Source organism: Sturnus vulgaris, chromosome 3 (assembly GCF_052056855.1).
Source record: "Sturnus vulgaris isolate bStuVul1 chromosome 3, bStuVul1.hap1, whole genome shotgun sequence".
Classification (NCBI taxonomy): domain Eukaryota; kingdom Metazoa; phylum Chordata; class Aves; order Passeriformes; family Sturnidae; genus Sturnus; species Sturnus vulgaris.
In genome coordinates, this window is record NC_142245.1 from 71,377,207 (window position 1) to 71,390,034 (window position 12,828).

At 41.5% G+C, this 12,828-nt stretch overlaps 1 protein-coding gene across 2 annotated transcripts in view; it reads left to right on the forward strand.

Moving 5' to 3' along the window:
* Positions 1-6,753: 6,753 nt before the first annotated feature.
* The window catches only part of PDSS2 (decaprenyl diphosphate synthase subunit 2), a 111,027-nt gene continuing 104,952 nt past the window's right edge, over positions 6,754-12,828 (forward strand). Inside the window, exon 1 of one of the 2 annotated variants that reach the window (XM_014887893.2) lies at positions 6,754-7,176. In XM_014887893.2, the coding sequence (XP_014743379.1) occupies positions 6,950-7,176 (227 nt within the window). In that variant the 5' untranslated portion in view covers positions 6,754-6,949. The remainder of the gene's footprint in view (positions 7,177-12,828) is intronic. The other variant, XM_088161941.1, reaches the window with a different exon arrangement.

Consider the following 12,828-nt stretch of genomic DNA (forward strand, 5'->3'; position numbering starts at 1 on the left):
TGGGCATGCCTCATTGGTTCTGAATGCAGATAGGAAGCATAAAATAAATTAAATGAAGCGGGGTTCTTCCACATAACACATAAAAAAACCTGGGGAACACAGTGTCCACAGGATGTTAGGAGGGAAAAAGGTCCAAAGAGCTTCAAAGAGGAGCTTGGAAAAGCCAGACTTGGAAGATCTGAGAAATCGCTCCATTTTAATTTATTAAACATGATAGACTTGACAGAGCATCTGGCTCAAGAACATTCCAAAGTGCAGTCAGGTGGGAGCTGGGTGGACATACCATAGAACTTATTTCTCCATATTTGCATCATTTCTCATTCTATTGGTTTAATGATTTCATTCTGTCTCTTATGGGAGACAGGCTGTACTACTTTAAATGTTCCATTCATCTGACTCAGTGCTCTCATACACTATTTTGCATTAGTAGCTTATGTTTTCCCTCCTAGAGGTTACTTAACTGTGCTGGCCTAAGTCAATTGTTCTTCCTCTTGTCCTTCTGCAGCAGTAACTATGATTGCTGTGATGTCCAAACAGGAACTATTTTAGAGCACGTACTGAAGAGGCAGGCAGGCATTTTAATTACAGGGATTAAAAGGAGAACAGATGCAAGTGAGTCGAGTGCTAGGTAAATATAAATGCATCACCCCTTGTACCCTCAGAGTCAATTAGTGTTGTCTCTCTTTGTCTCCAACAGACTGACATCAGGATAAATTCAAAAGCAGAGGGAATAGTCCTGGAAAATACCTATTTTTAACAGAAGCCTTTACCTCGACTGGGGTAAAGTGTATAGACAGCACAGTATATTATAGATTGATATATTTTTAATTTCCTCAAAGCCATTTAGTCAGTGCTACTTAAAATACATTATTTTGTTCAGATACAGAATTACAAGGATGGATTCAAATGGTTTTAACTTGAGTTTTCCAACTGAAATTGAAAAAATATTTTCTGTATCATCCATGTTCACTGTCATGTACAGAGCTCGGTTCTCAGACTGGCATTAGTCTCCACCTGGTAGCAGGCAGTGAGTGGGCGCAGAGGTAGAGAAGGCCCTAAAAAACCCTGTTTACTCCAGTGCTCTGGGCTTTAAAGTTGATCAGTAAACAGCAAGCCAGTGCTGAGTCTCTGGTGCAGAGTGCTAGCACCGTGCAGCTCTGCTCAGGGAGTGGGTAGTGGCTTTCTTGGGAATTGGATCTTTCAGGCATGTTTCAAAGGGGACTCATAAATAGAAAGGTACAGAAACCCAGGTGGAAGCAACAAAGACACCGGTGACTTCTACAAAGTTTACTTCAGAGGAAATGTGCAGCCAGCCTTAGCTTCCAGTCTAAGTAATACAAAGAGAAAGACAGAAAATGGTGTCCAAACCCAGGACTAACAGGAGAAAAAAAAAATAGAATTGTATCTATGTTATGATTATGCATGTGCATAGGAAACAGCAAAATATAAATTACACTTCATGAATTACATATATTTAATCCCCAAGAAGTAAGCATTTTAACTGAGAAATCAATTTCTAATTATTTATTTAAGTCCACATAAAATGTGCATGTTGTGTATGTTTGCCAGTTTCCTGGCCATACTATGACTATAATCCCTGGTTTCTATCACTACCTGACAACTGTTTCATGATTTAGATAGTTTTTTAAAAATCCTTTTTTATTCTTTTTTCCCCCCTGTAAGACCCTCTCAAATCACATCATCTTCTTTGATTTTGAGGGATACTGAGATGGAACTCATTGAAAAAAAAAATACATAGAAAATCTAGAAATTTGTGGAGTGGGGAATTTAAGAGAGGGTACAAGGGTAAGCCTTTGTTCAGCATGGCTGTCATTTCCTCTTTGCTGCATTTCACTCTTGTCCAAACCATGAATTCCTTAGGCAGGGGACCATCTCCTTTGTTCTGGTTTTGAAATGTGTCTGGTAGGACTTTTCTACTGCTACTGATGTTCAATTAAATACAAATAATAAATAGTTAATGGTTTGCTGAGCTGCAGAGGTGGGGCTAATCAGCTGAGACTTCATGGGGTGGTTAATGATGGATTAGGAATGGGGGAACTGATAAAGCTGAATATTTAAAGACTAATATTGTATAGGATGATGGATGTTTTGTCTGCTTTGATTGCATATGAGCAGAAACTAACAATGTGCTTATCTTTCTCCTCCTTCTATTGTAGATTACTCGGCTCCAAAACGTTGCTGTTCTGAGTCTCTGTCCAAATTCCCCTGAGTGGAGCACTGCCCATCAGAGGAGATGGCCTGAGAGGCTCTTACAGTGGAAATTGGGTGGGGAGGTGAACAAGCAGTGACTCTACGAAGGGGGCACGTTATCAGCTGCACACTCGTCTACTCCTGTTCACACTCAGCTTGCTGAAATGGAGGGATTTCAATTGATTTTGCTTTCTTTTGCAGTGCTGACTGATGAGGCAGTGAGGAGGCAGCTGCATTCTGAGGGCATGTGGCACAGGAGGGGTTTGCCCCACTGCCTGTGCCGTGCTGCTGAGACACACTGGGATCTTTGGCTTCCCATCTGTGCCACATACTGATGAGCTACTGTATCCCCGATGAGCTACTGTATCCCTGGTGTGCAGAATGAAAAGAGTTACATACACCTTCTCTGTCAAAGGATCCCTATGTATCATAGCTGTATTTATTTGTTTTGAAAAAATCCTTTGCATTAGTTATAATTTATTAATCAGCAAAATAACAAGTTCTGATATTGGTAGCACAGTAAGTAGAATTAGGCTTAAAAATTAATACTTCTAAGTGTCAAATTCTGTGCAAGGGACGTGACTCCTACTGAAACCAACTGATGCTAAATGATGGTGTTTTTTCAGTGCCTAACTATAGGATCAATACGGCCTTCGCCCTTGTCAGTGGTTCTGTCAGCTGCTAGGAAGACAGGCAGCCTTGCAGACAAGACACAGACAAGGAGGTCAACAGAAGTGGATTCTTTTCTCAGTTTGCCTTAGGGCTTTTGCAAAGCCTTGGACAAATCACACAACCTCTCCATTAAACCTCCTGATTTCCAAAATAGAAATGATCATAACTCTCTGCTATCCCAGGATGCCATGGAATAAATCAATTCTTGGGAGGAGGGAAAGGGAGGGTGAATAGGTATGTGTGGGAACAACAAATATATGGGTGCTTTGGAAGGAACAGACATATTTCTCTTCACTTTTATTTTTGTAAACAGTCTTAGAGTGCACCTGGGATTTAACATATTAAAAAATTAAGTGACATCTAGAAAATTTAGTCATGTAGACAGGTTAAGTTACTACAATATATAACATCACTAGTCACATTCTCCTGTAGACATTTATTTTGGATAAAGCCAGGGTAACTATGAAAAATTGAAAGTTCAAATGTTCCCGGTCAAACAGGAGAGCTTTGTATTGTTTTACATTAGATGGCTGGCAGGAAAATATTTCCATGTTTCATCTGCTAAAAAAGAGATCCAGAGTTGGCATTAGTAGTGGCTTTCATGTATTCTCTGGTTCATTGGTCCAGAGCATGCTGATGTAAACAGAAGTGTCTCTTGACCTGTCATCTTTGTTCTTCAACTTTGACATTGGCCCCCTTCCAGTGGCTTCTTTCTCCTCCTGGGGGGGCTTTAAAAAGTCACTTGATACAGAAAATAAAAAGTTTCAGTTCTCTTCTCTGCTTAAGACTCTAAAGAAATAGATACGTCTATTGTACAGTCACTGCAGCTCTTGAAATAGTGCGGGTTTTTCTCTCCAATCCTGCAGAGAAATGAGCAAAGAAGGGGGGGGGGAAAGCATGTGGTTTTGTCCACAACTTATGATATGGTAAGCACATCGTACTTTTGCTTCTGATGGGTTTTTTTTTAGAGGAAAACTGAGAATATCTGTTTGAGAAACAGGCAGTGCAAACAGCAATGCCTATAGGTAAGTTGGTCCATCATTGCCTATTATAGAACCCTGGCTTTTGATGCCTGTAACTGTCAAATATTAGCTAATTTGTAATGATTTTTTCCTGTGATTGGTGTGCCAGCCTGAAGCTGATTTTAAAATAGTTCACTCAGTTTGAAAAATGAGGTTAGCAAAGAAATACATTCTCCCTGTGTTAAAGGATATCATTGGGTTGCATGACTGATAAACTCTCCATGCTCTAAACCTGAAATGTGGCAAAGGATCGGCCAAGGATTTGGAGGGTCCCACCCATAAACACGTATGATAAGAAGAGCCTATGATTAGGATGCAGGCTATGAGACAAGAGGGTTATTGAGGGTGGAACAAAAAGGCTGTGACAAGATTGAAAGAACAGTAGCATGTAGGGATGGCGTGTGGGACTGAAGCAAAGAAGTGAGGAGATGGAGAGAAAGAAACTATGAACTTGGACCAGAAGTCAAAAATTAACTACTGAAGTAAGACTCTTAGGTTGCTAAGAGAAGAGAAAGGGATGAAGACATTGTGCTGAGAGACAGCAAGCCCTTAGGTATTACAGTACAATCTTCTCAAAGAGTCTCTGTGGTCAAGAAATAATAATTTAAAAAAAAAGCTGGAAAATGACTGACAAAATATTTGCTTTATTCCTCTAGTGATTGCTGCTTTTAAAGAACATCAACCTACTGATGGTGAATCCTGAGGAAGCCCTAGTGATAGTGTGCTTGTCAATATCAAGGGTCTTGCCCGAGTTCTAAACCATTTGGACTTAGAAGAATTCTACATAAAGAGTGCAGAGGCATTCAGGTTTTTAGAATAACATAAATAATAACAATTTTAAAAAGTTAAAGTCTCACACATTAGGAGATGGTAGGTTTACTGCCCATAGAAACCTAATTCTCCCCAGTTTATATGTATTATTTTAAGCAGACTTGTAATTGTATAATCATGTTAAGCTTTTCACAGAACACTAACCACATTAAGTGCAAGAATGGATACGGCTCAGGAAATAAATCAAGGAACTTGTCACTGTTACAGGATGAGGTGCCTTGGTAGCTCTTCTTAAGTGCATCCCTCTGGCAATTTTCATTAACTTAGGCTTTCTGCATAGAAACATGCCATTGCATTCTGTCATTTCTAAACTGTGTTTATGAGCTGAAACTCCCTATTTAGCAACAGTTTGTTCTGTGACACCAGCTAACTAAACTGCCTCAGTGGCAGCTCCTTCAAAGCAAAGCTGTATTCTCTCAGAGACAGGCAGCACAGAAAGCAAAGATTTGACACCAGAAACTTAACTCTTAAGTTACCTTTCCAGTTCTCACAGGTTTTCTCTATTCTAGTTTCTCCCCTCTCCATTGGGAAAGGCCACTTATAAGATGCCATAGGCATGTCCAGGTGTTGTTGACTACACAGTCAAAGCCCCTCCTTGGGATAGCACCTTTTAGAGCTTTTGTCTCAGGTGTCAAAACAACAAACATCTTGTTGTTTTTATGGAAAAATAGGTAAGGGTGTTCCTTTTTAGCAGCTTCTCCCTTGCAAATGCAAGAATTACATTGTGCTTTCTTGAATATTTTTCTTTGTGATGGGATTTTCTATTTGCATCTTCTTTTACAGTACTATCCTTCAATGTAACTCTCTTTAAATAATGCAAACAAAATAAAGTGACCTGTATCTTCTATTTCCAAAGATAACCCTCATTTTCAACATGAATGTAGTCAACAAGACAGTTTTCTCATCAGAACTTTGCCTGATTTGTTGAAACAAAGCCTTGAAGATATAGAAGGAATGGATGTCAGTGATTGTAAAGACAGAACAGATCATATCCTTGCTGAATCATCTGTGAGTGTGAAGAAGTCACTTAAACCAAATTTCTGAAGATGGCCAGTGAATTTTTCTCCTCTGGAAACTCTGTTCTCTGAAATAGAATATCTATTCTCTGAATTCACAAAAGTTTTGGTGGCAGGTACCTGCAAAGAGGCATCAGTGATGACTGTGCTCAGAATTATGTGTAGTCACACAATATAAAGCAGACCACACCGTAGAATTGCAGGACCCTGAAGTCTTTATTTGGGCACTCCAAAACTAGTGTCCCTTTTAATGTTCACTGTTTGGTTTTAAGTACCTCCTCAGCTCACGAGGAGGCTGTTCATAATCCCCTCGGCTGGCTCACAGCAGAGCACCATACAGCACAGCTAAGTGCAAGGCAGAGCACACAGTAAATAAAGGCTGTTGATGCCATGCCCCAGACAACTCCGAGAAGAGAGAAAAAAGAATGCCATATACTGCAATTATAGAAGTACGGGACCATCAGGGCTGGAAAAGACCATCAAGACCAGAACATCAGCCGTCAGTCCGAGCGTCAGACCAGCACTGTCACCACTACACCACATCATCCACCTCCAGGTGCAGGAGCCTCCTGAACACCTCCACGGCCGGTGATTCCACCACCTCCCTGGGCAACCTATTCCAATACCTGACCACTCCAAAAGCGAAAAAAGTGCACAGAAATCATGACAGTGCAGCTAAACGCTACAGGCCGAACACTTTAGGTGGGACCCTGACGTCTTTTCCCCGCTGGTCCTTGTAGCAGACGGGGCCGCAGGCGGAACGTATCCCGTTCTGTGGGGCACCCCCAGCCAGCCGGGAGCCCGGACCAGGAACAGGGAACGCTCCCCGTCCAGCTCGACTGGGAGGCGGCAAGCCCAGAGCGGGGAAGAGAAGCGGCGCCGCTTTACCCGGACCCGCGCGGTCTGAGGGCGAAGGCCAGCAGCACCACTCGCCATCTGCGGGCACCGGGGCGCCCGTCCGCCCCGCCGCCCTCGCTTTACGGCGCGCCGCGCTTTGCGACGCCCAAGATGGCCGCCCCCAGGGCACAATGAGCCCGCTCCGGCCGCTGCCGCCGCAGGGGACGTGGGGCACGGACAGGGCCGGCCGGGGCACAGCCGGGGAGCCACTCCGGCAGGGGGACGCGTCCGCGACTGCTCGGTGTGTGGGGCCCCGCCGGGGCTCGTAGCGGGAGAGCAGAGCGTCCCCGGGGAGGCGGCATGTGGGGTGCCCTGCTGCAGCGCGGGGTCCGCGGCGCCGGCGGGCTCCGGTGCCTGTCCTCAGGCGGCCCGCCCTGGAGCCAGGTGGTGTCGGAGGCCGAGAAGATCGTGGGGTACCCGACGTCCTTCATGAGCCTGCGGTGCCTGCTGAGCGACGAGCTCAGCAACATCGCCATGCAGGTCCGCAAGCTGGTGGGCACCAAGCACCCGCTGCTCGACACCGCCCGGTAAGCGCTGGCGGGAGCTGCGGGGACACGGCGGGGCTGGGGCAGCCCTCGGGAGCCTTGGCAGAGCTCCTGGGAAGTTTTGGGCTTCGTGCCGTGAGTGGGGCTGCCCCGGGGGCGGGAGGTTTTGCCTCCGCTCCGGGATCCTCGTTTCCTTGCCGCAACAGGTTTTCCCTGCGGTTATCCGCTGTGGTTCGGAAGTTGCTTCCTTGTGACGCCACGTGCGGCGTTTCCCCCGTGCTGTGCGGAGGGGGAGAAAACTAAAAAATCCCTTGAAAAGTGTGGCTGCCTCTCTAACAGTTATGTATTCTTTTATAATTAGGAACTATATTGTAAGGAAAACAAGAAAAAAAAAACAGAGAGGCTACTCAGTTTAAAAGCTCGAAATGACACTGCTCGAAACTGTGTATTTTGTTACCAAGTGTTTTGGAATATCCAGCTGGGAGTTGCGAGTTTTTGTGTATTGTTGAGAATTTTAGGGTTGCTAAGCTGTTTATCTACTCTTTCATTCTTAAGGCAAACTAATGGAAGTCTTGCGTCCCTGCCAATAAGCAGAAATTAGGATTGTTAGGCAAGGTTTCCTTTGTCTGTAAAACAAGAACTGATTTGCAGTAGGTTTTTTATGCAATAAAACTCCAGACACTTACCAAAATGAGGGAAAAAATAAAAGTATAATTTTCCGAATTTTGGTTGTGAATTTGAGTGTTTTGGTTTTGTTTTTTGTTTGATACATCTGTGTTTGCTATAACTGCAGCTATAGCAACGTTAATAGAATCTAAGTTTGGTATGCACAGTATTTTGTAACAGGTGTAAGATAAAAATGAGCATTTGTTTAAAGTGGATGCTCAGCTTTTCTTTTAAGGAACAGAAAGTGTAGCTCTTTAGTGGTCCTTGGCAAATCCACAGTGTTGTAATGAAACAAAAACAAAATTTGTTTTTCAAGCTCTTTGTCTCTAAATCTGGTTGTCTTGAGTGAACAAAATGAGTACAGGGGACAAATAGCTTTTTTAAAGAAACATGATTTTCAGGAAGGGGGATTTAGACACTGGCCTTAAGTAGACTTTTCTGGAAGAAACAAATGAAATTGTTAATAAATGGGAAAATACCTGATTTGGTGGTGGAGAGGATTTTGTTGAACTTTTTATAACTGAAGATTGTGATATTATGATAAAGAGGAGGGATGAGAAGAAAATGCTCTTCTGTTGATGGAATGGAGGGAATAGAGGAGCGAAGCATGGATGTATTTGGGCTCTTAAGTTTGCACTGCAGCCACAGAAGTGTCACAGAGACCTACAGTGCTAAAGTGGAACTTTAGAGTGCCTGTTCAATGTGTGGTAGTTGCTAGTTTATTTGTGAATTCAATTTAAAGGCAGTATTTTGGGGCATGGTTGGAAGTTTTGTGGTGGTGCTGTGATGTAAGGGTTCGTTGGGGTTTTTTATTATTTTAAGTGGGCTGCTTCAGGCTTAATTCTGTAAGCCTGTGGCTTGTGGAACACCAGTAGGAATATAGTCATGCCCAGGCTCAGCAGGATTAAATACATTAATTTTTAAAATTCATATATGTTTCAGAGTACACTACTAAACTGATACGTTGTGCTGGAAAGAAAAAGTATTTACTCACATAAAACTGAAACCCTGTGCCCTTACTTTGGATCTTCTTTTTTGGTTTCACTGGTATTTCCAAGGACTTTGTTGCAGATGGATTTCTTATGGCCTTGACCTTTGTGTTATAAGAAGAGTTAATATCCTGCTGACAAGTTTTAGTACACCTGCACAGATTTCATGCACAGATTGTACCTCGCTCAACTTGTTCTATGGTAACAAAGGTTATAATGGTGATATTGCAATAAGGTGAAATTGGACCATGTTCTTTCTCAATAATCTTGATTATTTATTTCTGAAATTTAAGTGTTGTATATTTCAATGTAGATGTGAGTGATTTTAGTTTTGGGTCTGAGATCTGTGCCCTGACTTATCATAGCAATTTAGGAAACGCATCATGATTTTTCAATACTAGGATTTTTTTGGAATACTTTTAAATCTGTCTCATTACTCATTCTTAAAAAATAACAAATGTTTCCTGTTGTGTGTTCAGTCAAATGTTTTAGAGCATGGATATATAAAACATTTTATTTGGTGATTTTTTTTAAATACTTAAATGATTGATATGTTCTGGAACTCTAATCTTTGAGATTCTGAGTGAGTAAATGCTATATATATAACTGAGAAGTACTCCAGCATTTAAGGAGATTTTTGTATTTGTGGAAAAACTGAAAAATATGTGCTATAAAATTGATCAGTTGCATGTGCTATTTCTCAAGTTTCTACTCATTTATTTTTGAGGTTATAAGTGGTGACAATCAAATTGATTGCTTGCTGTCAGGTCTGAACAGTTTTCTTCAACTTTCATTGACTGGTGGCATTTTATCATCAGTGGTTTTGTGCCTACCCTCCCTTCCTGCCTAAAGGCTTTGCCAGCTTTTGAAGTCTTCCTGAGACCATTGGAGGTTTCTTAAAGCAGAGGGTTCTCTACCAATGCTTGTCTGCATGGAATGGGTTCTGAGCTGAGACAGCTTAGGACATAATTGCCACCATACTGAAAGCCTTTAGTGTAACCAGAGTGTTGATGAGTGTTTTTAACATTTTGCCAAGCTTTGGCTCACTAGGCTGTTGCAATGCAATGCCTGTGCTGAGAGCCTTGAAGAAGGCAGCTGAAAGGTATCAGTGCACTTGAGGCAGGACATGTGGAGAAACAGCTGTTGGGCCAGAACACGTTTCCCTGATGATCCCATCCATTTCTTCCTCTTGTTTGGATGCAGCACTGGCAGCTCCTGGTTGTAAGTGCCTGCTGTGTATCAGGACTGCAGCAGGTGTTCTTTTGGGATGATGTGTGACCCTGATACCTCCTACCAAGCTTGTGCCTGGCCAGCAGCTCTAAATCTGAGAGCTATTGCTGACTCTCCTCTTGGGAAGGCAGAGACGGGTAACTGAGCCCTACAGTGACAGATTTGGGAGTTCTGTAATCTGTGCGGTAAAGTTGAGTTTATATTTTATGAATTTTTGTTTTACTTCTAAGATTTTGGTTTCTTAAAAGTCAGCCGCGTGGAATGAACAGCCCCCTGTATTAGCTTTGCCAGACTTGTTAAAAGGAGGGCAAAATGTGAGGAAAAGGTTGCATTTCATTTTAGAAAGGCTAATGTCTAGTGGTTAATGGATCATTGGAAGCTGGGGTATCTGGATTAGATTCACAGCTGTGCTCTTGGCTCTCTGACTAAAGCAAGTCACTTAATTTTTCATACTTGCATTTACTTATCTGTGAAATGAATAATGTAGCATCTGTTTTCTGGAGATGTTGCACTTCATTCATTGCAGCCTGTATTGATCACTGATCTTTCAGTGGAAAATGATGTATAAGCAATATTTACAAAGAATACTTTAAAGAAATGCTATCATTAAAAAAAAATATTTTCCTCTCATGGATACTCTGGAAACAAAATTGCAATCTGACTACTTCTGGATCTTTCTGTTTGTAGTCCTGTGAGTCACCGTATGGTTTTTCAGAGCTTTAAGATTTGCTATAATGAAGTGTCTTCAGCAACTACTCAAAACTAGCATTTCTTGGGGTTTTTTTCTTCAGGCTTTGCTGGACTAAAGCAAGACTTTTTCAATGCATGATTGAATGACCTCCTTTTCACTTGAGAAGCAAGCAAATCTCCTGTCTTTTCTCTTTCCTGTCTCCTTTCTAGGCTACCATACATCCTTCTTAGGAAAGAGTCTGTAATTGGCACAGTGATCTATTTTTCTCAAACACATAGTGTGAATAACATTTTCTTGATTACTTAATCTCCCTTGAGAAGGGTATAGCTTGCTGCAGATTGTAAACAGTAAATGTTATGGCCAATGCATCACTTTTATAATATCACTAAATGAAATGGAACACTTCATACACGTAAAATTATTATGGGATACCATTTAGTTCCAGCCATTCTCTCATTAGCCTGCGGGAGGAATGATTATATTTTAGTTCTGTCAGAATTGTTTGTTGGTGATAAATGCTTAAGTAGACATGGTTACAGTTTTCCTGGATTATTACAGAAATAAAAAGACTGGCTAGACCGGGTTTTGTTGATCTCAAAACATTTTAACGCCCAAGAATGTGATCCAGAGTACTTTCAAGATGACTTGCTTTTTGTTTAAAATGTCTGATAACATTGGCTTCCTGATAGTTCTGTTTCTTTATCAGCTTGAGATGGCTGAGTTCGGTAACACATCTTGTAACTCCAGGTGGGGCATGCATCTGCCTTCCCATGCAGGTGACCAATTTCAGGGTAGAGGACGCATTTGTTCCATTCCGTTGTTGATGGAATTGTTATTCCCAATTTATGTTTTGTCTTAACAGAATGGTGACCTTAAAATTGTCCTTTTTTTATAATTGAAGGTGGTGTGAGTGACTATCAGCAGCTTTTTAGCAACTTGTTTCAAATGTTAAGTAATTTTTATTTTCTGAGCCAGAAAAATGATAGCATCTATTTACTTGACAGTGGCTAATGAGGTACCTTTCTCTGAAAACAGCAGGCAGCTGGACACTCAAAGTGATGAGCAGAAGGTCTGGCCAAAGTTGAGTTTCTACTACAATCTTTTAAGTTTTACTGAGTTGCTTAATCTATTACGGGCGTGGGGTCATAAAGTCCTTCTCCTGCAATTGAAGTTAAAAGTATTAGAAGTTAAAAACATTGGCTTTCACTAAATTTTATTCTATTTTCAGCCTACTATAGCACTTCGTAAAAATTTTTTTTTGCAGTTGAGAGATGTGATTTTTATAATTGTGGCCAGAATGCCTGTGAAGTTAGCTATGATATGGCAGCAGTGTCGTTTCCTATGTTCACTGCAGGAATCTGACTTCCTGGAAGCACTGACCACCACAGCTGGCATTCAGGACACTTGTGCAGAAAGTATTAGTAGTGATGTTAGAAATGCAGAAATATTTTTCCTGCTTGATATGTTTGATAGTATTTGCAAAATATACTGTTAGTTTTAGGAAACCTGTCCAGGAAGACTGTTTGCCAAAGCATTGTGTGTAGCTGATGGAAACAGAGGTTTTTCCAGGACAGCTTCAGCTGATGGAAGCACAAGAGTTAAATTCTTGGTTTGACTCACCCCAGAAATGTTTGTCTTTCAAGGAGTGTTGGCCTCTCTTAGCTAAGTTAGGTTTTGTGAGTATCTCCCAGTCAGTTGTGATAGACTTGAAAAACCTTCATCATGTTGCATAACTTAGAAATGTTGGTACTCTCTAGGGTTTTCTGTTACCATACTTACCATCAAGTAAACCTTTCTTAGGCACCAAAACTAGTTTATTGTGTATTTTGGCTGAATGAACTCAGAGCTATTATGGTAAAGTTAACTTTGGAAGGTAAAAAGACATTAAAGAAATTAAACCACTGTAGGTTCATATATGGACTGAAATTTCCTTCTGATTACTTCCATATTATGCCTTGTTCCTGTGGCCTTCAGTATGATTCTCAGCCATCCACCACTTAACACTGTCTAGTACAGTTCAGAGGAAAAGAGAATTCATTTTTGTAGGTCCCGCTCTTCCTTTATGCCGTAATCAGGTAGAATGGGAGGAATAGATATGTGCTGTTTGTTCTCTCTTCC